This window comes from Lontra canadensis, unplaced genomic scaffold (genome assembly GCF_010015895.1).
Source record: "Lontra canadensis isolate GAN:19392208 unplaced genomic scaffold, GSC_riverotter_1.0 scaffold108, whole genome shotgun sequence".
Lineage (NCBI taxonomy): Eukaryota > Metazoa > Chordata > Mammalia > Carnivora > Mustelidae > Lontra > Lontra canadensis.
This window is the reverse complement of record NW_022631102.1, coordinates 1,411,029-1,438,222: the sequence shown is the minus strand read 5'-3', so window position 1 is coordinate 1,438,222 and position 27,194 is coordinate 1,411,029. Positions and strand designations below refer to the sequence as shown.

The window sequence follows — 27,194 nt, the reverse complement described above, 5'->3', positions numbered from 1 at the left end:
ACGTCCTCCGGCGCCGCGCCGCGCCCGCGCCGAGCCGGCCACTACCGCTTGGCCCCGCCGTCCCGAAAGGCCCGCAGCGCAAGAGCAGCCACCGGCCTCCCGCCCCCGCGCCGCGTCGCCCGCGAGGCCCGTCTCACGCGGGGAAAGCGCACGGTCGGCCGCGCCGCTTTCTCCCGCCGGCTTTGCGACCGTGCCGTAAGGCAGCCCCTCGCGCCGTCGCGGCTCTGCCGTGCGCTGCGGCGGTCGGGGGACGTTGGCCATGGCGGCCCTGCGGCCTTCGAGGAGGGTACTTATCCCTCCGCTTTGCCGCGCCTTCGCTGGCCCCGGCTGTCAGCTCGCTCCCGAGCGCGGCGCGGAGCGCAGGGATTCGGCGTCCGGCCGGGTAAGCGAGGGTCCTGCAGAGAGCGGGCGGGGAGGGCGAACCGCCTGTGGCGACGGACCCAGGGACACCTGTGGGCCCCACACCGCTTTGTGCCCGGCTGTGGCGTCAGCGGAGCTCTCAGGGAGCAGGGCCCGCGGGGGCGCGGAGAGGGAGCAGTCGGCCGCTTGAGGGGTGCCGGGTCTCCCGGCCTCGGAGCCCCCAGGTCTGGAGGGTCTGGAGCCGAGGGTGTCGCCGCCAGCCCGGGGACTGTTGACAGAACCTCCGCTGTTGCGGCGGAGGCCGTTGGCGAGTGTGTACGCACCTTCTCTGTTCTCGAAGATGGTTGTTAGAGTGGAAGAGCGCCTCATGGGCGCAGCGTGTTCTGTCGTTTTGGTCTGCGTTTTGACGTCCTCCGGACTGCTAGTGGCTCCCTGCAAGCGGTGGCACACCTCGCCGCGGCTTGTGGGAAAACCGCTCGGATAGTTTTCCTTGCCCGGAAGCTGCATACGTGCGTGTCGCGGATGGCAGGTTCATGTTCATGCCTGCAGCGACAAAGAATGACAGTTCTTAGTGGTCGCACGTCTTTGGGGAGGGATGTTGTGTCTGCGGGGTCCTGGGCTTTGAGTCCAGCCTCCCGTGACAGTGCTCCCCGACGTGCGGAATGGGCTGCAGATAAGCTGTTCAGACAAAGCCCACCTCTGCCAACAGCCTGAGGATGGAGGCGGGAGAACCTGCGGTAAAGAGAGCCGGTGAAGAATTCCAGAAGGCGTCCGCCTGTACATTTTCATTTCCGCGAGTTTGTTGCTGTTAGCATGCTTCTGTAGACCCAGCTTCCATGTTCCGTCTAGCGTCCAGTTTCGGCAAGAAGTTAGCCGGAGGACTGGTCACCGGCTCAGTTCCCTGTTACAGCGGCCGCAGCTGTGACTTACATTCCCGCAGCATTGAAACCGGCAGCGTCTCGCTCTTTGGGCAGGAGCTTATTCTACATGTATTCGAAACCGCATCTACAGCTGCCCGGAGGGTGAGGACTTGCTTTAGCTTATTCCGTGAACTAGCGCTGGAAAAAAGAACACACAAGCGGCTCCTGGCTGGCTCCGTCGGTGGAGCATGCGACTCTCGATCTGGGGACTGGGAGTTTGAGCCCCCACGTTGAGTGTAGACATTACTTAGAAATAAAATCTTGGGGGGAAAAAAAAAAGAAGGTAGAACCCACACACAGTTTTCTTTATTGCTCCCTAGCCTTTGGTTAAAGCAAATCTTACCGTGGGTCTAATCCTCAGGGTGAGACCTTCCCATTGTAGTCCCAAGTGACTAGGGAGCTGGTGTCTAAGCCTGTGACGGTGTTGATTGTGATGATGGGGAGCAGCTGGCCCAGGACTCAGACCTCGTCCTGTTCTAGCATTGAGACCTGTGGTGTTGTGTGTTTTTTGTTTTTTAGGATGTGTTCCCTGTTATGCTACGTGGGTATGGAACTTAAAGGAACAGTTTACTTTAGGGCATTGTGTGTTCCTTTGTGTTCGGTCTTGTCTTTGAGTGTTTGCGGAGTACCCGGCTGGTTCTCCAGATAATTAAATTCCTGCAGCACGGAGAGATTGTTGTCTTTCAGACTTTGATTTTAAATGTTAGGTCTTCTCAAAAGTAACATGTTGTAAACCTTCTGTTTTCTTTATTTATGTAGATATATTTTAATCCTGTACGTTTAGTTCACACAGCGTATTTTTAATTGTTTTTAAATTTAATTCCAGTGCAGTTACCATACGTATTATTAGCTTCAAGATATAATACAGTGATTCAGCATGCCCACACGTGACCTGGAGCTCATCACAGGTGTGCTCCTTAAGCCCCATTCCCCACCCACCTCTCCCCTGGTAACCATCGATTTGTTCTCTATAATTAAGAGTCCGTTTCTTGGTTTGTCTGCCTCTTTTTTCTTTCCTTTGCTCACTACTTTTTTTTTCTTTTCTTTTTTTAATATTTTATTTTGTTGAGAGAGAGAGTATGAGAGGAGAGAGGTCAGTGGGAGAAACAGACTCCTTGGCGAGCAGAGAGCTCGACGTGGGACTCGATCCCAGCACTCTGGGATCATGACCTGAGCCGAAGGCAGTAGCTTAACCAACTGAGCCACCCAGGCGCCCCTATTTATTTACTTATTTTTAAGATTTTATGTATTTATTTGACAGAGAGCACAAGCAGGGGGAGAGGCTGAGGGACAGGGAGATGCAGGCTCCCTGCAGAGCAGGGGAAGCCCATATGGGACTCAATCCCAGGACTCCAGGACCATGACCTGAGCGTAAGGCAGTGGCTTAACCAACTGAGCCACCGAGGCGCCCCATCTAGTTTTAGAATAAATAAATAAATTACAAAACAAATCAGCTCTTAAATTAAGTGTTCTCTAGTCACTTCACACCCCTTTATTCCTTACCTATGGAGGTTACATCTTTGGCTCCTAAACTTGTTTACACATTCGGAAGACTAAAAAAAAGATGTGATTGGTCTGGGATGTGGCCCTGGCCTCAAGATATTTATTTATTTTCTTGGTTTGGCTAGTTTCCCCGCCCCTCTCCCACCCAGGTTCATTGAAGTATGACATTAGGATTTTATGGGGGTGTCTAATATGGGTCACAAGTTAGAGAGCCGCTGGTTACATGATATGCATTCATATTCGCTTGTAGTCCTGAATCTCATTAACATAGTAATAATTAACATTTATTGAGCATTTGCATGCCCCGCTCTGAAAGCTTTGCATAGTTTTTAAATTTTATTTTATTTTAAAGATTTTATTTAGTTATTTATTTGACAGAGAGAGAGAGAGTGCGTGCACACAAGCAGGGGGAGCAGCAGGCCGAGGGAGAAGCAGGCTCCCTGCTGAGCAGGGGGCCCAGTGCGGGGCTCCATCACAGGAACCGGATCATGACCTGCGCGGAAGGCAGAGGCTTAACCAACTGAGCCACTCAGGAGCCCTGAGCTTTGCATATTTTAGTTTATTTATTTTCACATATCAATGAAGGAAATGCTTTTATCATCCCCATTTTACACATGAGAAGATTTAAAGCATGGACAGATTGAAAAATATCCTCAGGATCACAGTGCTTGCACATGGGGAGTATCTGTGTTGTACTTCCTGTATCTGGAAGATAATGAAGTAAAATTTTTCTTCTAGTAATTGTGGATAAAAAAAAATAACAAACACACCCTCAGCATGGAGAGGCAATATTTACAAATGAACAGTAGATGTACTGATCCCCTGTTTTGCTTACATTTTCATTAAAGAGAATGATCTTCAGCCCACACCCCCAACACACAAGTGTAGATTCCCAGTAAATATGAGAAAGTTAAATGCCAGATAAATGAGAAGCTGGTGAGAGGATTTTAAAATTAACATGGATATTTCTAGTTTTTAAAAAGCTTTCAGTATGTTTGTTGGGGAAAAAAATGAAAACTGGGGCAGAGGACTTTAAAATCCTGTGGTCAGGGACCCCTGGGTAGCTCTGTCAGTTGAGCTTCTGACTCTTGATTTCGGTTCAGGTCATGATGTCAGAGTCCTGGGATTGAACCCCACATCCTGTCAGGCTCTAGGCTAATGGGTGGTCTGCCCGTGAATTCTCTCTCTTCCTCTCCCTTTGCCCCTCCCCTCTCTCAAATACATACATAAATCTTAAAAAAAGTTATGTGATTAAACTCCATTATTCTCAAGACAAGGGCCCAGGGCCCAGAGAGGTGGAGTGACTGGCCTGGTGTTACCCAGCAGGGCTAAAGGGAGCCATTCTCACTCCCAGTCTGGTGTTTTCATGTCCCCATGTGCTTTTTCATCAAGTGAAGCAATTACAGGGTTTCCCCCTTATTCTGTTAATGTGCACAGTTGCACTCATTTCTTTTCTTGTTACTTACAGGAAATTTAAAACATGCAGAATGGGCCTCTTGGGTGGCTCAGTCATTAAGCGTCTGCCTTGGGCTCAGGTCATGATCCCGCGGTCCTGGGATCAAGCCCCGCATCAGGCTCCCTGCTCAGCAGGAAGCCTGCTTCCCCCTCTCCCACTCCCCCTGCTTGTGCTCCCTCTCTCACTGTGTCACTCTGTCAGGTTAATAAATAAGTACAATAAAAAACCCCCACAACCATGCATAAATGGAAGAATATAAAGAATTGCTCCCTGTACAGTTAGCTACGGGGGGGGGGGGGGGGGGGGCGTTTATCTCGTCTTTACCCCACCCATCCCCCTCCCGGATCATTCTGTGGCAAAAAGGAATGCATGTTTCATTTGTAACTGTTTCCATATGTAATAACTAAAATATTAAAATTCCTTAATTCCAGCAAATATTCACTGTTCAGGTTTTTCCAATTGTGTTAAGGATGCAAAGAAAAAAAAGAAAAAAGGATGCAGACAAGGTCTGCACATTGCAGTTGATTGATATTCTCTCTCTCTTTTTTTTTTTTTAATTTATTTATTTGACAGACAGAGATCACAAGCAGGCAGAGAGGCAGGCAGAGAGAGAGGAAGGGAAGCAGGCTCCTCGCTGAGCAGAGAGCCCGATGTGGGGCTCGATCCCAGGACCCTGAGATCATGACCTGAGCTGAAGGCAGCGGCTTAACCCACTGAGCCACCCAGGCGCCCTGATTGATATTCTCTTAGTTCTCTTTTACTCTGTAGGTTTTGATTATCCGCTTCCATTTTTCAAAGCAGTTTATTTGGGAGCAGGGGCAGGATGTGTCCTGTGGAATCCCCACAGTCCGCACCTTGCTCTTGGCGTCCCCCTGGTCTGACTTATGTCCTTCCATCTGTGTGTTTTGTGTAAATGGAAAGCTGTAATCGAGAGCCTTGACCACGTTCACATTTGACTTTTTTTTTTTTTTTTTTTTTTGAGATGACTGCTTCTCAGTTGGGGGTTTGTCTTCTTCCCTTAGGATTGACTGATTTTCTGATGTTAAGTTTTCACGCGCAGTAGGATTGACTGATTTTCTGATGTTAAGTTTTCACGCGCAGTATAAACACGTTTGGTCCTGATGTGCTGGTCTTTTTATGTACTGCTGACTGTGGTGTGCCCATCTGTCTAGCCTCTGTCTGGATGGGAGATGGGGGACTCGAGCCCTCCAGAAGGTCAGACTTTCAGTTCCCATCTCTGACGTGTCTGGATGACAGACCAGGAAACACCTGCAGGAATGCTGAAATTTGCCAACATTTGCTCCTTTCCTCTTTGCCCGATGGTTGCCCCCGTGGCCGATAGTGCGACCCTTTAACTCAGGAGCTTTGTGGTACGTCCGGCCCGTCTGGGAAGGAGGGCTTGGGGGAAAGTCTTCCATCCCAGATCCTGGCTTGGGGTGGTGCGCAGCAGAGTGGGAGCGTGTGGGGAGAGCTCGGGGGACTGCTGGAAGGCCCGAGGCACGGAGAATGCGGCTGGGCCTATCAGCAGGACAGAGCCCAGCGCGGGGCTGCCTGGCTGGCAGTTTGCACTCGGGAAAGTGCGGAAGGTGCGTGCCCGCCAGACGCGTGAGGGGAACAGTCTGACAAGCAGGTGGGCGCACGCTCCTTCCTCCGTGAAGAGGGAACGGGCCGGCTGCTTGCCCGCGGCGCTGCGAGGTTCCGGCTTGCACCGCCGCCTCCCGTCCCGCGGAGCCGGCCGCCGCTCTGAGCTGACAGCGTTACAGGCCGATGCTTGAGAACCGTAAATTACAGTGATGACTCCGACCTCAGAGACATTCTTCCTTTTACAAAAGGACTTTTTCCTCCCCCAAGCCCCTTCTCCTCCCTTTTAAATAGCAGCTCTTGGGTGTGCAGAGACAGAAGGTGTATTTATGGGGGCGAGTGCAAGAGGGGCCTCTGCCGCAGTTGAGACGGAATCGCTGCGACGCGGAGCTGAGCCCGGCGGACACAGCCCGCCCCTCGCCTGCAGCGCGTGCGCCGTCGCCAAGCTACAGACAGGAGGACCTGAGCTCTCCTGGGGCCTCTTTGAGCTGCCTCATCCCGTGTGGGTTGCTCGGAAGAGCCGTGGATTGTCGGGGTGACTCCTTGACGCTTCCTGATACGCAGCCTGCAAGGAGAGGCTGGGGTACGGGTCTGGAAGGTGGTAGAACTGGCGAAGCACGGTTGGGGTGACGCCTGTCCGTCTGTCCGCGTGCTGCTGTCCGTCAGCATCCTCGGTCAGCTTGGGGGAGGGGAGGAACCCCCGGCTTGGGATGGAAGTCCGCAGGGGTGAGCCGGGGGTGGCCATCTCGGTTTCCACCCACTTGGTCCCTTTGTGTGAATCGCCTTTAGTTTCTAAGACTAAGGGCTTTGGGGCAGAAGCCCAGAAATATTCGTGGAGGGTTTTTCTTTTAAAGGCTTTTTCTGAAACAGCGGAAACCACAGAGATCACGTATTGTTCTTAGAATGTGGATGAAATGTTCAAGATCGGCGGCGCACCGTCTGGCTGTAGCTGAGGGCTGTCAGGCCAGGGTAGCATCAGATCCGTGTCCGATGACAAGCAGCAGTTTCAGGGCTTAGGGAAGCAGATCAGGGTGTCTTTCTGCCAGCAGGGCCCTGCTGCTCTCTCCCAGCAAGCAGGAATTCAGTCCCCTCTGTGGAGTCGCCGGCCCTTCATCTGGAACTTTCCACCTGGCTCTGTCTCTTGTGAGGCGTCCAGCTGCCTGAGAGAAGCACTTCAGGACTACGAGGCCGAAGTAAACATGATCCAGTGTGAGATGTCTGAACCCGCAGGAAGAAATGAATGTAGCATGAAGTCCGACTGGGCACGGCTGGGGCGCAGCAGTCGTGGCCGTGCAGGGGGGACGGCAGTGGCTGGGCTTCTCCCATCGTGCCCCGCCCCCAGTCCGCCCGTCAGTCTGGCTCCCACATCCCCTGCAGCTCTGACCGGTCCGCCTACACCAGCCCTGCCCTGTTCTCCCACCGTGTGTGAATCTTGCTCCAGAATGCTCACCGAGGTTCCGCTTCTCTGACTATCCAGACTTTGGAAAGTTTGGAAACTTGTCAGGAACTAACAGTTAACCATCCTCAAGAACCCCAAATATATGGGCGCCCGGGGGGCTCAGTCATTAAGTGTCTGCCTTCGGCTCAGGTTATATGATCCTGGGGCCCTGGGATCAAGCCCCGCATCAAGCCCCTGCTCGGCGGGAGGCCTGCTTCTCCTCCCACTCCCCCTGCTTGTGTTCCCTCTCTCGCTGTCTCTCTCTGTCACATAAATCAGTAAAATCTAAAAAAAAAAAGGATGCAAGATGTAAGGGACACTGGACAGCGATGGTATTCGGCGCCTCAGAACCTCTGGACATTGCTGCTGGTTCAGTAATTCCGATCTCTGACTTGTTGGCTGTCCTTCCACCAAACAGTTCATATAAATTGAGCCTTTTTTTTTTTTTTTTAAAGATTTTATTTGTTTATTTGACAGAGACGCAGCGAGAGAGGGATCACAAGCAGGAGGAGCGGGAGTGGGAGAAACAGGCTTCCCGCCGAGCAGGGAGCCCAACGTGGGGCTTGATCCCAGGATGCTGGGATCATGACCTGAGCTGAAGGCAGATGCCCAATGACTGAACCACCCAGGCGCCCCTAAATTGAGCTTTTTGAAGATGGAGTGGATTTCTTGCATAAACAGAGGGTCAACAGGAATGATTAAGCCTGGGAAGAACATTGTTCTGACAAGTGTGGGTCCCAGCTGGAGGACAGACAGATGCAGTCGGAGCGCCACGGGCTCACAGTCCGGCGCGAGAAGCAGGAACGAACAAGAGCTGCAGGGAGCCTCGGGAGCGCCTGGAGACCTGTCCTTGAACCTGAGGTCTGTGACCATGAGCAGGAGGGAAGGGTGCAGGGAGAACGTGCACAGGGCCTGGAGGGACTGAAGCAGGCTGGGGTGTCACTGAAGGAGGCTCCTGTGGGTGGGGGCAAAATCCCAGACTGCCAGGCCACAGGAGGGGTTCGACTCTGTCCCGAGGGTAATGAGTAACCACTGAGGTTTTAAGGGAAGGGGGAGCATGGTTTAATGGGGCTTTGGAGAGATTGCTTCGCTGTCTCAGTGGGTGTGGAGCCCGAGTAGACGGGAGGGTGTGGCCCCAGGCAGCTGGAGCGGCTCAGACCAGCCGTCCCAGAATTGCCTAGGGGACGGGAACCCAGTGCTCGTGATCCATGGCTCACACACTATGAACCTCACCGCGGAAGCTGGGTGCGGCTTTTTGAATACTTGGGTCCTGGTGTGTGTGGGGAAATGCCCGGTTCAGTGTCGCCTGGGGCCAGGGCGGAACCCAGGCCAGAATTGTGCAAAGCTTATTGTTCCAGCCCTAGACGCTAAGGCTTCTCAAAGGACAGCATGTGACTCTTTCTAACTTTGATCAGAGGTCCTGCCTCTGTGAGAAAGTTCCAGTTACGTAAGTGAAAATACTGGCAGCGATCCTGCAGTAAGCTAACTTGAAACAGAAGGTTGTCAGTCTCCTAGTGTCATGCTGCAGAACCCCAAAGGTGATAACAGGAGAAGTGTTGGGGGGAGCCGCGGAGTGTGCTGAGAGGCATTGCTCAAAAAGTGATGTTAGTTGGGCAGATCTTTTAAGGCAAAAACCGCACAGTTAGTTTTAGAACTGTGTCTTTAAAAAACTTTTTCCTTATTCTTTTTTTTTTTTTTAAGATTTTATCTATTTATTTGACAGACCTCACAAGTAGGGAGGCAGGCAGAGAGGCGGGGGGGGGGAGCAGGCTCCCCGCTGAGCAGAGAGCCCGATGCGGGGCTCGATCCCAGGACCCTGGGATCACGACCTGAGCCAAAGGCAGAGGCTTAACCCACTGAGCCCCCCAGGCGCCCCTATTTTTCTAATACATATACACTTAATGTTGGCTTGCTTCTAGAAGACATACAGAAACAAACTTTGCCATTATGTTGATAATTTTGGAAGTTTGTTGGGTTTCATCAGTTTTCTCATAAATTGTATTTAGAAAGATGAAACCATTCTAGGTACGTGAGCAAATGGTGTGAGCTGTGGTTCTCCACGGGGCTGGGGGTGGGGGGACATGCCGCTCTCCAGGCCACTTGGCATCTGGTATCGGAGAAGCAGTAGGTGCTGGAAAGGGTGGTTTGACCCCTTCTGTTCTTCCAAAAGGCCCAACCTCAAGCTCCTGGTGAAAGACGCGCTCCCTCTCCCGGGAGGGAAGGAACCTTCTTGATTAAAATAATTCTCATCTTCCTCTAGTCTCCCTTGTATTTCAGTTACTTTTCCACAGTTGGTGCTTTTTGTTCAACCTGGTGTATCAGCCCAGGCCACTCTCTGGGTCTTCATTTCCCCCAGGGGCCTGGGCACATGTGAGACTTGGGTGTCTTTTTTTTTTTTTTTTTTTTTAAGATTTTATTTACTTCTCTGATAGAGATCACAAGTAGGCAGAGAGGCAGGCAGAGAGAGGAAGGGAAGCAGGTTCCCCGCTGAGCAGAGAGCTGGATGCGGGGCTCGATCCCAGGACCCTGGGATCACGACCTGAGCCGAAGGCAGAGGCTTTAACCCACTGAGCCACCCAGGTGTCCCAAGAGACTTGGGTGTCTTGTGTGGATTTGTCTTAGATCAATTGAACTCTTAGGTCCAGCTGCAGACCGCAAGGACGGGAGGGAAGGCTCTGCCTTCTGCATGGTACAAAACTGTAAAGATTTAAGGAGGTGTGCAGGGTGTTATGCGCCCTGTTGAAGAAAGGCAGTGGGGAACTGGGGTGACCAGGCGAGTGCATTTGTGGCGGGATCCAGAATGGGGAGTGTGTGCAGGCACGTGTTCAAGGACGCACTTAGCACTCACACCCCACTGTGAAGAGAGCCACTCGCTGCATTTTCAGGAATTTTGCTAATAAATGGCCGTTACTGATAATTATATACTGAAATAAATTCTATTAAAAGCAAAGATAATATGTACTTAAACTCTATCACTTCTGTTTATTTTACTACATTTTACAATGTTCTCTGCTTGTGAGGTTGTTTATGACTGTTGTATCTACATGGTAGAAACACCATATAATAATAGGCTGCTCGAAACTGTCCACGGTGGAGGTATTTACACCATGGAAATCCCCAAATGTGCTAAATCAGGGCTCAATTTATTACTTGGTTGATTGACTTGACCTAGGGAAGTGAGGGAGAAAAGCTAGGAAGAGAGCTTGAATTAACAGGTGTGTCTTGTCTGTTACCATTACACTGTGAGAAGCCCCAACTGAGGAAGTACTCTTCTAGCGTTCAGAAACAAATTTCTCATGTCATTGGCAAATATGGCTTGTTTCACTTTTATCTTGTCCTTTTTTTTTTTTTTAAGATTTTATTTCTTTATTTGACAGACAGATCACAAGTAGGCAGAGCAGCAGGCACAGAGAGGAGGAAGCAGGCTCCCTGCCTAGCAGAGAGCCCGATGAGGGGCTCGATCCCAGGACCTGGGATCATGACCCGAGCTGAAGGCAGAGGCTTAACCCACTGAGCCACCCCGGCTCCCCTTTTCTTGTCCCTAATACCCAGTAACCTGAGTCTGAAGTACACTGACTGACACTAACACAGGCCTGGGTTGGCTAGTGATAGATCTTGGCAGAAATCAGCGAAAGAAGGCGGTGAGAGCACTTCCCGCCTCCGAGGACAGCTACGGTGAGAACAGAGGTACAGTAGCGTGTACGGAGGAGTGCTGACAAGGACGCAGAGGACATGGAGGGATGGGAACCTGTGCACAGCTGGAGGGAACGTAAAATGGCGCAGCCGCTCCGGGAGAGTTTGGCGGTTTCTGAGGTACAGCACAGAGCCGTGTGAACCAGCAGGCCTGCTCCCGTGTGTGCGGCGCGCCACAGGCTACCTGAGCGGCCGCAGCAGCACTGGCCGTGATAGCCCGAGGGGCGCCTGGCTGGTGCAGGCCGCTGGGCGTCTGTCTGACTCTTGGTTTCTGTGCAGGTGGTGGTCTTGGGGTCGTGGGATCGAGCCTCCTGTCCGACTCTGTGCTCAGCTTGGCGTCTGCTTGGGATTCTCTTTCTTTCCCTCTGCGCCTCCTGCTGGTGCGTGTGTGTGCTCGTGCTCGCTCGCTCTCAAGAGTAAATAAAAATCTTAAAAAAAGCCCCCAGATGGAAACAATTCAGATGTCCTCAGCTGATGAATGGATAAAACAAATGTGTACATCCATGCTATGAAGTATCCCTCAGCCATAAAAAGGCATGAGGTACTGATGTGTGCTACAACGCGGGTGAGCCTTGAGAACACGTGGTGTGAAGGACGCCTGGAAAGAGCACAGACTGCACTAGTCCATGTATGTGAAATGTCCACGATGGGCGAATCCATTCAGGGGCAAAGTGGGGCTTTGGTTGCCAAGAGCTGGGGAAGGAGAATGGGGAGTCACTGCTGGGAGAGACAGCCGCCTTCTTGGGGCGGGGACATGTTCACGATTGGCAGTGGTTGCACACCTCTGGGAACACGCTAGAAACACTGAACTGCATTCTTTAATGGGGCTAATTGTATGTGAATAATTTCTCACCAAAGCTGTTGTTAAAACAATTGATGAGAACAGTTTGTAAGAATAAATTGGCTGTGGAATTTATGAGGAAGAGTATCATAGTTCATTATTATTTGTGAAGTGTGTGCCGCACATCCCGGTACCAGCCAAGGTCTGATCTTCCATGTCCCTTAAACACATACCGGCTCACTGGTGAGGGGCGGCCCCACCGAGTCCTCGCCGTTGCCCCGTGCTGCTCTCTACTCCGCGGGCTTGCAGCCCCCAGATCCACCCCCAGCCACGGCAGAGAAAGGCTCCTGGCCCCTCTGCCCCCACAGAGTCCTCGCATCCCCCTGGAGCAGGCCTGGGGGTGAGGTCCCTCCTTGCACCCCTCTGGGGGCCTCCTGTGTCGTTGCTCTGGAAATGTTGAGTTGCAGGAACATCTGCACATCTGTCTTGGCACTTTTCCAAGCATATTTTTTCTGTGAAATAACAATACTTTAATCTGTGATAATTGACATGCATTTAAGTTAAACATTTGTATAACAGGCTTTGAGTGACCCATTTTCTAAATTTAAATTCAATGAATCACCGTAATGTATTACTGGTTTCCGAGGTGGAGGGGGGCGATTCGTCAGTTTCACAGAACACCCAGTGCGTGTCACATCGATGTGCCCTCCCTAATGCTGTCACCCCATTACCCTGTCCCGGCACCCCGCACACGTTCTTCAGCTCACTTCTCAAGGGCTGAGTCCAGGGGCCTGAGTGAATGTGCGCCCGCGCTGGGACAGGAGGCTGCGGACGAGACGTGGAGCTGAGCGTCCCGGAGCGCTTTTGCTGGGGCCTCTCCTTCCCTCCCTGCTGCTCGTGCCAGGTGGGCCGTCATCAAACCCCGGCCACATTCTGTGGGCAAAATGATTAGCTTTTCTTTCTGCTTTTCCCAATTAAATTGTCACTGAGTAGCCACGTAGACAAAACATCTGCTGTAGGTTAACATTTGCAAGCCCTGCATCTGTTCTTAGTTCCTTGCATCTTGAAATGGTGAGCCTGACGTACTGAGATGCCCTGAATGCAGCGCCTTCCCGAGGGAAGAGGAATGTTTGTGTTCGTTGTGATATTTTTTCGGGGTTTGTAAGTTTTAACCATTCTTTTAATTGACTTTGAAGTGTAATTTGCATACAGTGAAATGAATACACCCATTTAAAATGTCCATTTGGTGAGTTGTTTTTTTTTTTTTGTAAGATTTTGTGTATTTATTTGACAGAGATCACAAACAGGCAGAGAGGCAGGTGGGGGTGGGCGGGGGGTGGGAAGCAGGCTCCCTGCTGAGCAGAGAGCCCAATGTGGGGCTCCATCCCAGGACCCTGAGATCATGACCTGAGCCGAAGTTGGAGGCTTAACCCACTGAGCCACCCAGGCACCCCCTTGATGAGTTTTGACAAACATGAATCTTTGCAGTTTTCACCCCAGTAAAAGAGTGAGGCCCACCCCCCCATCTCTAGCAACCACCGATCTGATTTTTTCTGGAATGCCACACGATGCAGTCCCAGAGCACATGGTTTTCCGTGCCTGGCTCTTCCAGTCTGTGTATTGTTTGCTGACTCCTCTGTGCTCCTTTCTGTTGCTGCAGGGAGGGTGCATGGGAGACACTCTGTTATTGGAGGTAGAAGGCAGGGTCAGTAGTGTGTTGTTTTAAATAACGTAGAAGAGATTTCTAGGGGCACCTGGGTGGCTCAGTGGGTTAAGCCTCTGCTTCCCCCTCTCTGCCTGCCTCTCTGCCTACTTGTGATCTCTGTCAAATAAATAAATAAATATATATATATATTATATATATATTTTTTTTTTTAGAAAGGAAGGTTTAGAAGAGATTTCTAAATTGAGTGGTATTTTTCCCCATGAGTTTTGGTTACATTGATCTTTTAACGGACAAATGGAAGGCTAGTCTTTTGATTATTCAAGTGATCTTTTTATTTTAATATCAAGTTTACTGAAGCCCAGTTTATATACAGCAATAGTCACTGCTGACAGAGGTGTGCACCACACTGCAGTTCAAGGTAGAGAATGTTTTCATCAGCCCAGGAAATTTCCTTGGTAGTCAGACCCTCCCTCCACCCCAGCGCCTGTCTCCCCACAGGGTCCTATGAGTAGAATCCTATGGTACGCAATGTCCTTTTTTTTTTTTTTTTTAAGGTTTTATTTATTTATTTGACAGATCACAAATAGGTAGAGAGGCAGGCAGAGAGAGAGGAGGAAGCAGGCTCCCTGCCAGCAGAGAGCCCAACGTGGGGCTCGATCCCAGAACCTTGGGATCATGACCTGAGCCGAAAGCAGAGGCCTTAACCCACTGAGCCACCCAGGCACCCCTGGTATGCAATGTCTTGATGGTCTTGATGTGGCTTTTTCAGGGAACACGAAGCGTCTGAGATTCACGTGTGTTGCACGTAGTTCTCTGCTGTTGAAGAGCACCCGTTGTGTGGACACGCCGTGCTTTGTTTTCCACTCACCAGGCTGTTTCCAGCTTTGGGCAGTTATAAATAAAGCCACTTCTAGCAGTCACAGACGGGACAGGCATTTCTGTGAACACGCGTATTTGTTCGTCTGGGATGAGTAGGTAGGAGCGGGTCGCTGGGTTGTGTGTGAAGCGTTTGCATTCCCACCCGAGACGTGGAAGAGCTCACGTGGCCCGCGTCTTCAGCAGCCCTGCAGCGTTGCTGGGTACTTCTGGGGCGGTCGTGGCCGTATTGAAAGATGTGTGGTGGGCGCCTGGGTGGCTCAGTGGGTTAAGCTTCTGCCTTGGGCTCAGGTCATGACCCCAGGGTCCTGGGATTGAGTCCCGCATCCGGCTCTCTGCTCAGCAGAGAGCCTACCTCCCCCCCACCCCCCTGCCTCTCTGCCTACTTGTGATCTCTGTCAAATAAATAAATAAAATCTTTAAAAAAAAAAAAAAGATGTGTGGTGGTACCTCATCGTGGTTTGGATTGGCATTTCCCCAAGGACAGTGATGCTGGCCATGCTTTATGTGCTTATTTGCCATCTATATCTCCTTGGAAGAAAGTTTTATTTGGCTGATTTGCTCATTCTTAAATTGGATTGTCTGTTTTCTTGTTATTGAGTTTTGAGAAATTTTATATGTTCTGGGAACAAAGCCTCTTTCAGATTTGCGTGTGTTTTCTCCCGGTCTGTGGCTTGTGCTTTTGGTGTCGTAGCTGAACAGTCATTGCCCAGGGTAAGGTTGTAGACACTTTCTACTGTTTTAGAAGTTAGAGGTTGTTATAGTTCTAGAGTGACCCATTTTGAGTTTGTTTTGTATACGGTGCAGAGTAAGCCCGAGATGGTTATTCTGCGTTCGGGCGGCGCTAGCCCGGCGCGGCGGTAGAGCGTGCTGTGCGTGGTGCTCGTGTTGGTAGTGTTACGGTTCTCTCAGCTTGGACGTCCTCTGACACGTGGGCTTCCCCACGAGGGACTTCCATAAGTCTAGACCGTTCGTTACATAGCGCTAGGGTTCATTTAGTTATGTTAAAAGCCTGTGCGTTTTGTCAAAGGTCTCAGGATTCTGCCCTCCGGGAAAATCTTGCCATGACTGGATAGGACCCCCCGACGACCACTCTAACCTTCGGCCCGTTCACTTTTACGCCCCCGAAAACGAATCACCGTGGGAGCAAGAGCTAAGACAATTAAGACAAGAAACTCAAGAATGGAACCAGCAGTTCTGGGCAAACCAGAATTTGACGTTTCGCAAGGTAAGCTGAGCTCAGAGGCTGCGTGAGGAAGAAAGAGCAAGGGTGGCCACGTGGGGGCACTAAGTCCTTGGTCTTTGCTCTTCTGTCACCTGGTCCTGCCTCCTCCCTTCCCTCCACCCCTTCCCTCGCTCCCTCTCCCCTTTCTCTGCCCGCCTTCTCTCATACAGCAGACGTCTGTGAGTGGATGTATGATGTATGCGTCTGATTCTTAAGTCAGTACTGTAACTGCACGTAGAAATAGTGATCATTGTAAAGTCACAGATTTTGAGACTTTCAAGTATTAAAAGAAGTAGCAGAGCCAGGACTAGAATATGTGTGTGTGTGTGTTTATGAAAATACAGGTTTTTGTGATGTGATTTCATTCTGAGAATTCAGAACTCTTAACAGCGTATTGTTAATGAACTATATGAGAAAGAAGTAGAAATGCTTGAATCCAGAAGGAATGTATTTAAGCTTTATATGTCCTACTGGTGGGGCAGGCTACGTCAGATGGACTATATTCATCTTACTCTGTGGATTTATAAACAGACAGAACCTCCCAAAGTTTATTAAACATCTTGTTTTCAAATCGTGCTTCAAGCATGGGACTTTGAACCAAATTCAGATGGCTTAAACCGGCTTGGAGATGGGTCCTTTCTCAGAAATCTCCAGAACACTTTGAGCTGCGTCCTAGCCCAGGAAAGACGGCAAGACGAAGAAAGGGCATTCTGATGGTTGTCTTCTTTTAGGAAAAAGAAGAATTTATTCGCTCAAGACTAAAAGCTAGAGGCCTGGAACCCAGAGCTGGATCAGGTTTGTTCCTTTGTCCTTTATCTGCTAACGTGGTGTGTGTTTGAGGAACTGCGTAAGATAAAAAGAGAGGATGTGAGGGGCGCCTGTGTGGCGCAGCCGGTCGAGTGTCCGACTCTTGTTCATGATCTCAGGGCGGTGAGACCCAGCCCCTGACCATCGGGCCCCACACTTCGTGGGTAGTCTGCTAGAGATCCTCTTCCTCCCTCTGCCCCTCCTCCGTGCCCCTCCCCCCAAAGAAAGGATGTCCGAGGAAGGAGAGAAAACCCAGGGGGTGAGTTGTGGTCTGCTTTGGAACAGGTGCTCTGAGCGTGTATGGTGGGTCTGCCCTCCTTCTGCCCCCTCTTCTCCCCTTGGGGGAGATCATCCCTCTCCTGATTTTAGGTCTTGCTGATCGATGCCTTCCCTTTGACCTTTGAACTTATGTCCCAAGGTCCCGTGGTTCTGCAGCCTTTTCTGTGGAAGAGCGCCGTTTCTCCCCTAGACCAGCTCCACTCCGTGCCTTCTGACCTCAGCTCAGGGTGGCGCCCACCAGCCCCTGGAGTCGCAAACGTCATGGAAGTCCTCCTCAGGGCCATCCCCCCCCATTTCTCTGTGAGGATTTCCTCTTGCACATTTCCCAGCCCTCGGACCGCTCCCTGACTTTGATAGATCACTTTCGTTCTGGCTCTTGCTAATTCTGTGACCGCCGTGGTAGCTTTCTGATTGGTTCTGTGACCTCCAGTCTTTAAATCAGGAGTCGGCAAACTTCCTGTAGAGGCGAGATAGTAAATCGTCTCATTTTCTGGGCCGTGTGGGGTCTCTGTCTCGGCTGTTCAGCTCTGCCGCTGTGTGCAATGGCCGTGTGGGCATGAATGTGTCGCAGTAAAGCTTTATTCCGAGAGGGCGGGCCGTGGGCCGCATCTGGCCTGCGGGTGTAGTTTTATCAACTCCTGCCTCAGGTTCACCCTGCAGCGTAGCCAGACCATCCTTCCCCAAGTGCAGATTTGACGTTTGTTGCTTAGCTTAGGTGTTCAGACTCCGCATGACTACAGAATGGTGGCTGTGCTCTGGGTCCAGATTGGAGGCCGCCGCGGCCCTGCCCGGCTGCTCTCCGCACCCGTCCCCCGTGCCGTGTGCTGGATGTGGCGAGAAGGCTGTGCTCCTTCGGTCTCTGCCCCTGAGCCGCCTGCTCTTTCCTGGATAGAAGATCCCGTGCTCAGAGTAGCTTTGATCATTTTCTCTTGCCCTCGGTGTTAGGCCTGGATACCATTTCATACTGTTTGTTAAACAGATCTCTACTGTCAAAACGTGATTCTCATGGAAAATCAGAAAACCATTGACCCTAAAAGCCCTGTCTCTCGTTGGGCTGAAGCGCCGTTCCTTCTCTGCTCATCCTTAGCCTGGCCAGGATCTGTTCGGGATAGAGAGCTGGGGAAGCTGGACCGCACTGGTGGCAGGCTCTGCCGTTGGCTGTCATCAAGGTGCTGTCTTGGCGGGCTGGAGCCGGCGGGAAAGGATGCTGGGTCCTGACAGTAAGTGGAGAGTAACGGCTCACAATTTCAGACCCTGGCTGTGCTGGGTGCTACGCTAAGTCCTTTGCCTGCGTCATGTGTTTTAGTTCCACCGTGACCCAACGAAGTGGGTCCTGCTACTTTTGCCATTTTAGAGATGAGGAACCTGAGGGCAAGGTATGTAACCAAAATGACACAGTAAGTGGAGGGGCCTAGATTCTGGCCTAGTGACTTGGGTTCCCGGCGCCTGTCTGACGTCACCTTCCCATAGTGGCTCTCAACTTGCCCTGTGCTGTCCTGGCCCCGGACCGTGGTCACAGTTGCCGCAGCCCTAAGGGAGGGGCGTGCCAGCCTCAGGAGTGTGCTGTCAGGATCGTCAGGGTCAGGGAGGCTGTGACATAACCATTCTCTTAACAGATGGGAGAGGTGGTTTTGAGTCTTGTTATTAATATCACAGAGTTCCTGTTGATGGCATTACCATGTACTGAAAGGTTGGGCTTAAATCAGATCTTTTAATTAACTTGGTAATGAAACAGGAAAGAATATATCAAGGAAAGGGACACATGAGGGGAGGGACCCACTCTCTTAGCATTTCGACAGTTTCCAGGCTGCAGTGATGGTAATGTGGGGGGTAACACAGGCGTGTCGCCTCCATGGGACCAGAGTACACGAGTATAGGAGTCCTGCAGACTGAGGGAGGAGGAGGTTTGTTTTAATTAACGGTGATGGAAAATCTACTTCTGGCCCAAAAGAGCAAATTTGGATTCATGGCCCCTATAATACAAATAGATTCCAAATATTTCAAGAAGTTAATTATTAAAAATCAGTTATTTATGGATTAAAAGTTAAATACGGTATTCTCGATTATAGAAAGGTTTTTGGTTTTTTTTTTTTAAAGATTTTATTTACTTATCTGACAGAGATCACAAGTAGGCAGAGAGGCAGGCCGGCGGCGGGGAGGGGGAAGCAGGCTCCCTGCTGAGCAGAGAGCCCAATGCGGGGCTCGATCCCAGGACCCTAGGATCATGACCCGAGCCAAAGACAGACGCTTAACAACTAAGCCACCCAGGTGCCCCTAAAATTCACATTTTATTTACAATTAGTAGTAGTCAGCATTCACAAGATTGTGCGACCATCACCATATTTCATTCCAGAACATTTTCATCACCCACAAGAAACCCCATTCCCACTGTCAGTCACTCCTGTTTTCTTCCTCCCACCAGGTCCTGATGGCCACTTATCTACTTTCTGTCCTTATGGACTTGCCTGTTCTGGACCTTTCCAAATAAATGGAAACATATAATATGTGGCCTTTGTGTCTGCTTTCGCTCTTTCTTTCTTTCTTTTTTCTTCTTAAGATTATGTTTATTTATTAGAAAGAGGGAGAGTGTGTACGAATAGCAGGGCAGTGGGGGGAGCAGAGGGAGGGGGACATGCAGACTCCGTGCTGAGCGCAGGGCCTGCCGTGGGGCTCGATCCCATGATCTTAAGATCATGACTTGACCCAAAATCAAGAGTCGGACATTTAACCAGCTTAGCCACCCAGGTGCCCGTATGTCTGCCTTCTTTCACTTAAGTGCATGTTTTCAGGTTTCGTCCATGTTGTAGCATGGACCAGGATTTCAAAGATTTTTTACGGCTGAATAATACTCTCTGGTGTGGCTAGACCACATTTTGTTTGTCCATCAGTTGATGGACATTTGGGTTGTTTCTGCTTTTTTGACTGTTAGGAAGACTGCTGCTGTGAGCGATTGTGTATCACACCTACAAGTGGAATCGCTGGGTCATATGGTAACTCTGTGCTTAACTTTTTGAGGAACTGCCAGGCTACTTGCCATAGTGGCTGCCCTGTATTACATTCCCCCTGGAAGTATGTGAGGGGTGAGGGTTCCGCTTTCCCCATGTCCTCCCCAACATGTCTTACTACTGTCTGTTTAACCATCCTAAATTACGGTCTACGATTATAGCTGTCCTGGTGGGTGTGAATGGTATCTTACTGTCTTTATTACTTGAATTTCCCTGATGACTAGTGATACCAAGTCTCTTTTGTGCTTTTTGGAGAAATATCTATTCAGTTAATTAGCCCATTTTTTTTTTAAGATTTTATTTATTTATTTGACAGAGGAGAGATCACAAGTAGACAGAGAGGCAGGCAGAGAGGGAGGAGGAAGCAGGCTCCCTGCTGAGCAGAGAGCCCGATGCGGGACTCGATCCCAGGACCCTGAGATCATGACCCGAGACGAAGGCAGCGGCTTAACCCACTGAGCCACCCAGGCGTCCCTAATTAGCCCATTTTTAAAGTGGTTTATTCTTTTTTGTTGTTGTTGTTGTGATTTTTTTTTTTAAAGAATTTTTTTAAAAATATTTATTTGACAGAGAGAGAGATCACAGGTACGCAGAGAGACAGGCAGAAAGAGAGGGAGAAGCAGTCTCGGAGCCCAATACGGGGCTCAATCTCAGGACCTTGAGATCATTACTGGAGCTGAAGGTAGAGGTTTAACCCACTAAGCCACCCAGGTGGTGGCTTGCCACCTTACCACCTTACCACCCCAAGAATTTTTATTTATTTATTTGACAGAGAATGAGAGAGAGCACAAGCAGGTGGAGTAGCAGGTAGAGGGAAAGGGAAAAGCGGGCTCCCTGCTGATCAAGGAGCCCAATGCAGGGCTCGATCCCAGGACCCTGGGATCGTGACCCAAGCTGAAGGCAGACACTTAACTGACTGAGCCAGTCTCTGTGATCTCTGTCTGTCAAATAAATAAATAAAATCTTAAAAAAAAAAAAATGACAGTGTGGTGCTGACACAAGGATGGGACTCAAAGTCCAGAAATAACCACAACCATTCACGAGCAGCTGATTCTCAGTGAAGGTAACAAATCAGTTCAGTGCGGCGGGTGGTTGTGTGTGGAGCAGCCTCTTCAACAGATGGTTCTGGAATACTTGAAGGCCACATACAAAAATATATAGTTGGTTCCCTACCTCATGCCATATACAAGCACAACCTCAAAATGGGTCAAAGACCTAAATGTGAAAGATAAAACTAAAAATCTCTTAGAAGAAAATAGGGACAAATTTTCATCTCCTTGATTTAGTCAGTACATTTTGTTTTATTTTATTTTATTTTTTAAAAAGATTTTATTTATTTATTTGAGAGAGAGAGATCACAAGTAGGCAGAGAGGCAGAGAGAGAAGAGGAAGCAGGCTCCCTGCTAAGCACAGAACCTGATGTGGGGCTCGATCCCAGGACCCCAGGATCATGACCTAAGCCGAAGGCAGAGGCTTAACCCACTGAGCCACCCAGACGCCCCTGGAATTGAAAAATGAAAAAATTCATTTTTAAATGAATTTTAGGATCTGATTGTCAGTTTCTGCTAAAAGCCAGCTGGGATTCAAGAGGGATTTTATTGAGCCTGTGTGTCAGGTTCATCTCAGAGGTGTGAAGTCTTTAAAACTGTGAACATTGGAATATCTTCCCATTTATTCGTGTCTTCTTTCATTTCTTTTAGCTGTGTTTTGTAGTTTTCAGTGTGTAAGTCTTACATTTCCTCTCAAATTTATTCCTGGGTCCTTTATTATTTTTGACGCTATTACAAATGGAATAGTTTTCTTCAATATGTATATATGTTTCAATTAAGTAAACTGTGCCCAACATGGGGTTCAAACTCATGACCCCCAGATCAAGAGTTGGATGCTTCACTGAGCCACCCAGGCGCCCCTGGAATTGCTTTCTTAATTTCATTTTTGGCTTGTTTATTGCTGGTGTGTAGAAAAATACAGTTGATGTATGTATTTTGATCTTATATCCTGCAACCTTGCTGACCTCTGTTAGATCAATAGTAGTTTGTGGGTCCTCCCCATTAAATCTTAATGTTTAAATTGAAATTAATTTTCAGGCCGGAAAGCAACATTAGATGCAGAAGAAATGGCTGACTTCTACAAGGAATTTTTAAGTAAAAATTTTCTGAAGCACATGTGTTATAACAGGTAAGTATTTTTTTCTTAAAATCTGAATATTATATCTGTATAGGGTAGGATTATTTTCTTATTTGTATTTAGTGACATTTATGTTTATATTAAAGGTAGATGTTGCCATAAACTTAGTTTTTACACTTTTTTTTTAAATCTTCCTTTTTTTTTTTTTAAGATCTTATTTATTTATTTGACAGACAGAGATCACAGTAGGCAGAGAGGCAGGCAGAGAGAGGGAGGCAGGCTCCCTGCTGAGCAGAGAGCCTGATGCGGGGCTCGATCCCAGGACCCTGAGATCATGACCCGAGCTGAAGGCAGAGGCTTTAACCCACTGAGCCACCCAGGCGCCCCTAGTTTTTACACTTTTAAATAAAATTGATAGCTTAAAGATACTGGTATGGCAACCCTATGACAGTTTGTACCCCTTGTGCTTGGACAGTGCTTTCCACTAAGGGGAACCTGGGCTCCTTGGAGAAGCTGGTCTGAGGTGGGAACAGCGCAGGATGAGTTGAGACACCTTGTGTGTCCAAGTGCGGAGGCTTAGAGACCAGCAGGGTCACAGGAGAACAGCACAGGAGCCAACTGGAGGGGCTCCTGTAGGCCAGGGTTGAAGCCACTTCAGCTGCGTAAAGGAAATGACCGCTGTGGATTAGGTACACATCAAATATGCAGACGTCTTTGCATCATAACAATATTGAAAAGCTCAGTCACCTCTGGGAATAGCTAGGCAGCCAGCTGTATTCTTTGGATTCTAAAAATTCATAAATAGGGGCGCCTGGGTGGCTCAGTGGGTTACACCTCTGCCTTCGGCTCAGGTCATGATCCCGGGGTCCTGGGATCGAGCCCTGCATCGGGCTCTCTGCTCAGCGGGAAGCCTACCTCCGCCCCCCACCGCCTCTCTGCCATACTTGTGATCTCTCTCTCTCTCTGTCAAATAAATAAAATCTTTAAAAAATAAATAAATAAAAATTTGTAAATAAAAGAATCCAAAGAAAACACTTTCTTAGATCAACTGTATTTCTGGGTAACCACATGAAGGAGCATTTTTCTTTGTAGAAGGATGACAGCTAATGCAGAAGGAGTGGTGGAATTAGAAAGTTAACATTTTCCGGGGGCGCCTGGGTGTCTCAGTCGTTAAGATCTGCCTTCAGCTCAGGTCATGATCCCAGGGTTCTGGAATTGAGCCCCACATCAGGCTCCCTGTTGAGCATGAAGCCTGCTTCTCCCTCTTTCTCCCCCACTGCTTGTGTTCCCTCTCTCACTGTCTCTCTCTGTAAAGTAAATAAAATCTTTAAAAACATTTTTTTAAATTTTTTAAAGATTTTATTCATTTATTTGACAGAGATCACAAGTAGGCAGAGAGGCAAGCAGAGAGAGGGGGGAAGCAGGCTCCCCGCTGAGCAGAGAGCCCGATGCGGGGCTTGATCCCAGGACCCCAAGAGCCACCCAGGCGCCCCCATTTTTAAAAATTTTTTAAAATTTTTGAATTTTTTTAAATTTAAAATTAATTTTTTTTTTAAATTTTAAAATCTTTTAAAACAAATGAACATTTTCCCAGTGAAATAATGGATCTGGGTCACAGTCGCTCACAGCCGCTATAACCATCAGGTAGGAAAGCTGGTGGGGCTTTATAACATGGGGGTCAGGGTGACGGCTCCTGAATGTCTTCTCGTCGTACACAGTAGGGCATCTGCCACTGCGTCTCTGTGAGATGCCGGAGGAAGTGGGGGTACCACCTGTGACATGTCCTTCCGGAAAAAACGGAGAGGACTCTAGGCAGACCTCCAGACTTACTACCAGTTCACAGGAAAAAGGTGAAGGGTGTATGGGGTGGGGAGTGAGGGGTTCATAGAAGATCATGTTTAAAATGATAGCCTGAAGGGGGCGCCTGGGTGGCTCAGTGGGTTAAGCCTCTGCCTTGGGTTCAGACCATGATCCCAGGGTCCTGGGGTCAAGCCCCGCATCGGGCTCTCTACTCAGCAGAGAGCCTGCTTCCTCCTCTCTCTCTGTCTACTTGTGGTCTCTGTCTGTCAAATAAATAAATAAAATCTTAAAAAAAAAAAAATGATAGCCTGATGATACAGTCACAAAATGTTGGAAATTTTGGAAGAACAAATGATCTAGTTTCAACAGGTAACTAATATTTTATTTATTTTTTTAATGAAGATTTTATTTATTTGAGAGAGAGAGCGCAAGCAAGTGGAGGGAGAGGGAGAAGCAGACTCCCTGCGGAGCAAGGAGCCCGATGCCAGACTCGATCCCAGGACACCAGGATCATGACCTGAGCCGAAGGCAGACACATAACTAGAATTTTAAACAGGAGGGGGATCCACTTCAGGTTAAAAGAGGCTTCGTGCAGTGTACAGTCCTTCTTTGTGTCCTGATGCAAACAGACCACTGTAAAAGATACTCCGTTAGAGGAAATTGAACAGTGGCTGTATATTAGTCTGTACTGATACGTCATTGTTCATTTGATCAGATGCAGTGGTAGTATCGTGGTTACATGTTTTTAAAAAGTGTGTGCTTTTTTTTTTTAAAGAGAATCTTTTTTTAATAATTTTATTTATTTATTTGACAGATAGAGATCACAAGTAGGCAGAGAGGCAGGCAGAGAGAGAGGGGGAAGCAGGCTCCCTGCTGAGCAGAGAGCCCAGTGCGGGGCTCCATCCTAGGACCTGAGCTGAAGGCAGAAGCTTTAACCCACTGAGCCACCCAGGCGCCCCTAAAAAGTGTTTTAATGATACATAATATGTATTTTCAGATGGAATGATAGGCTGTGATGTTTGAGATTTGCTTTAAAAGGTAATAGCAGCAGTGTCAGGATGGGCAGGGGAGGTAAAATCTAGAGAAGGGTGGTAGTGGTTGAGGCCGGGCGAGCCCACAGGACCAACATGCAGGCAGTGAGATCAGTCTCGCAGCGTGTGCGTAGTGGGGCTGGTGCAGTCATGTTACCCTGAGCTCACGAAGCTACTCAGTTGAGCCAGTTTTGGTTGTGTTTCTCTGGACCTTTGATTTCTGATGTGGCCCCGTAGCGTGTTTGAAGCACGGCTCGTCTGCGGTGAGCTGGGTACGCACCGTGTGGGGTTCAGAGCAGAGAGGACCAGCCTTACCTGAGGGCGGGTAGCCGAGGAGCCTCAGTGTCCCCTCCTGTGCTCTCGCCGCCTCCTGCCCCTGCCTTCCCTATGGAAACGGGAAGAGCTGAGTTTCCCTGCACTTGTCAGAGCGTTGGTGGAGTGGACCCGGCTCTTCCTTAGTGACGTAAGAACTGTCATCTCGATGGGTTGGAAACCTTTCTTGTTCATGTAGGACACTGCTTCCCATTCACAACATCACTGAAGGGGACAGACATATAAGGTCATTCCCCTGAGGAGAGGGGCTTTCTATCCAGCCAGTGCAAAGGCTCCAGAAAACAAGTGCTTTTACCTCTTGCCGTTGCTTCTTTGGAGCCCTTGGTCCGTCTCCTTCTGTGCTGAGACCCAGTAAACCGTTGGAGTCTGGTCTGAAATAAAAATCCCACATGCCCTTGCTAGCTCACTCAACTGAAAAGCACTGGTACTTACTGGCATTTCAGCTTCCAGGGGCTTAGCATTACAAGAGTCTGGAGGGGCGCCTGGGTGGCTCAGTGGGTTAAGCCACTGCCTTCGGCTCAGGTCATGATCTCAGGGTCCTGGAATCGAGCCCTACATCGGGCTCTCTGCTCAGCGGGGAGCCTGCTTATCTCTCTCTCTGCCTGACTCTCTGCCTACTTGTGATCTCTCTCTCTCTCAAATAAATTTAAAAAGTCTTAAAAGAAGAGTCTGGAATGTGTGCATTCTGTTTGGAAAACCTCCCGAGCTTGGCCCATTCAGTAAAATGCAATTTCCGGCATGTTTCGTAGAGTAACTCATGGGCAGGTGAGCTCGAGACTGTGAACTCTATCCCAGTATTTGCACGAGCAGCTCTGGGACTCTCTGCTTGGAGACACAAGTGGCACAAACTCAGATCATTTAGAAAAGGAGGGTGTAGAGTTGATGATGCCGGCACGTGTGGGGAGTTAGCTGACGTCCGCAGAGTGCTCTGTCTCGTGCTGCTTGTGCACATGAAGGACTGGGATGGTCCCTGATGAGTCTTGCCAGCCATTGGCCCAGGGGTTATGCTCCCATCACACAGCAGTCATCTCTCTCCAGGAATGCCATGGGACTCTGGGCGCCCCAGGCTTCTCTCTTGGAATCTTTTAGCAAAAACTAGAGGACTGCAGCAGAATGGGAAAAGGTGGGGGTTGGGGTACACGGGACATTCACTTTGTGGAGCCTTATTCTTGGTCTTATTCAAACCAGTGGGGGAAGGAAGGCTCTTATGGCCCATTTAGTGTTAACAAGGCAGAAAGGGGAAGAGACAGTGGAGAGAGGTGGAGGGTAGTCAGAAGGACTTGCCTGTTGGCTGGGAACTCCCCTCAGAGGCCTGGACACTAGTCCGCAGTTACTGGGGGGATGTCACATGTGTCTCTCCTGTTTCTCTGTAGAGACTGGTACAAGCGTAATTTTGCCATCACCTTCTGCATGGGAAAAGTGGCCCTGGAGAGGGTTTGGAACAAGCTTAGGCCAAAACCAAAGGAGACGGCACCTAGGAGCCCACCCTGACCTGCCCACTCTGACCCACCCACCACCGCTGTCCGAGTTTGCTGGAGAAGCGGCTGCTTTGGGAATCCATTCCACAAGGGCTCTAGAAACTTGTAAGTGAGCTGAGTCCCATGCCTGTTTTTGGGGGCCCCTTGGCTTCTGTCAGCACAGGGTGGACTGGCAGAACAGGGGGCCTGGTGAGCCATGGGCTGTGTGACTGTCCTGACTTTGGATTCCAACCTGGCCCTGGGTCATGGACATGATGTTAAATAAAACCCAAGCACCGTGTACCCATGTTCTGTGTTTTTTAATTTACCAGTTTGAAGTAGAACAGTATAAAAATAGTAGTGCACGCTGACCTGCATGTTCGACTCCACTGATGGGAATGATTTGGAAGCTGGCCGCTGAGTGCACCGGGAGCTGGCTGCAGTCATACGCAGTGTGCTGTCCTGTGCCCAGCGGGCTGGGAGTCCTGGACACCCCGGTCCATGCCCTAACGAACCGTAGCTATCCGGGATGCTTGCACCTGTGGACGTGGAAGCAAGTGCGGCTCCTCTGTCAGACCTCAGGTGACGGTAGAGGCCCCTTGGAGCACTTTCGTCCATTTACTCTAGTGAGGTAGAGCCTCGGTTTCCAAAGCTTTACTGAACAGCTGGCTACTGGATCATGTCCCTCTGGTTTTCAAATTAAAAAAAAAAAAATTGAGGGGGTGCCTGGGTGGCTCAGTCGATTAAGCAACTGCTTTCAGCTCAAGTTTTGATCCTGGAGTCCCGGAATCGAGTCCGGGCTCCCTGCTTGGTGGGGAGTCTGCTTCCCCCTCTGACCCTCCCCCATCTCACGTGT

The 27,194-nt window shown here is 49.6% G+C and overlaps 1 protein-coding gene across 1 annotated transcript; it reads left to right on the top strand.

Moving 5' to 3' along the window:
• The first annotated feature begins 180 nt into the window (after positions 1–180).
• Positions 181–26,639, top strand: LOC116856251 (cytochrome c oxidase assembly factor 8). The gene is made up of 5 exons (XM_032839611.1): positions 181–382; positions 15,305–15,502; positions 16,231–16,294; positions 21,678–21,768; positions 26,255–26,639. The coding sequence occupies exons 1-5, from the start codon at positions 260–262 to the stop codon at positions 26,370–26,372; spliced, it is 594 nt and encodes a 197-aa protein (XP_032695502.1). The 5' UTR covers positions 181–259; the 3' UTR covers positions 26,373–26,639.
• The last annotated feature ends 555 nt before the right edge of the window (positions 26,640–27,194 follow it).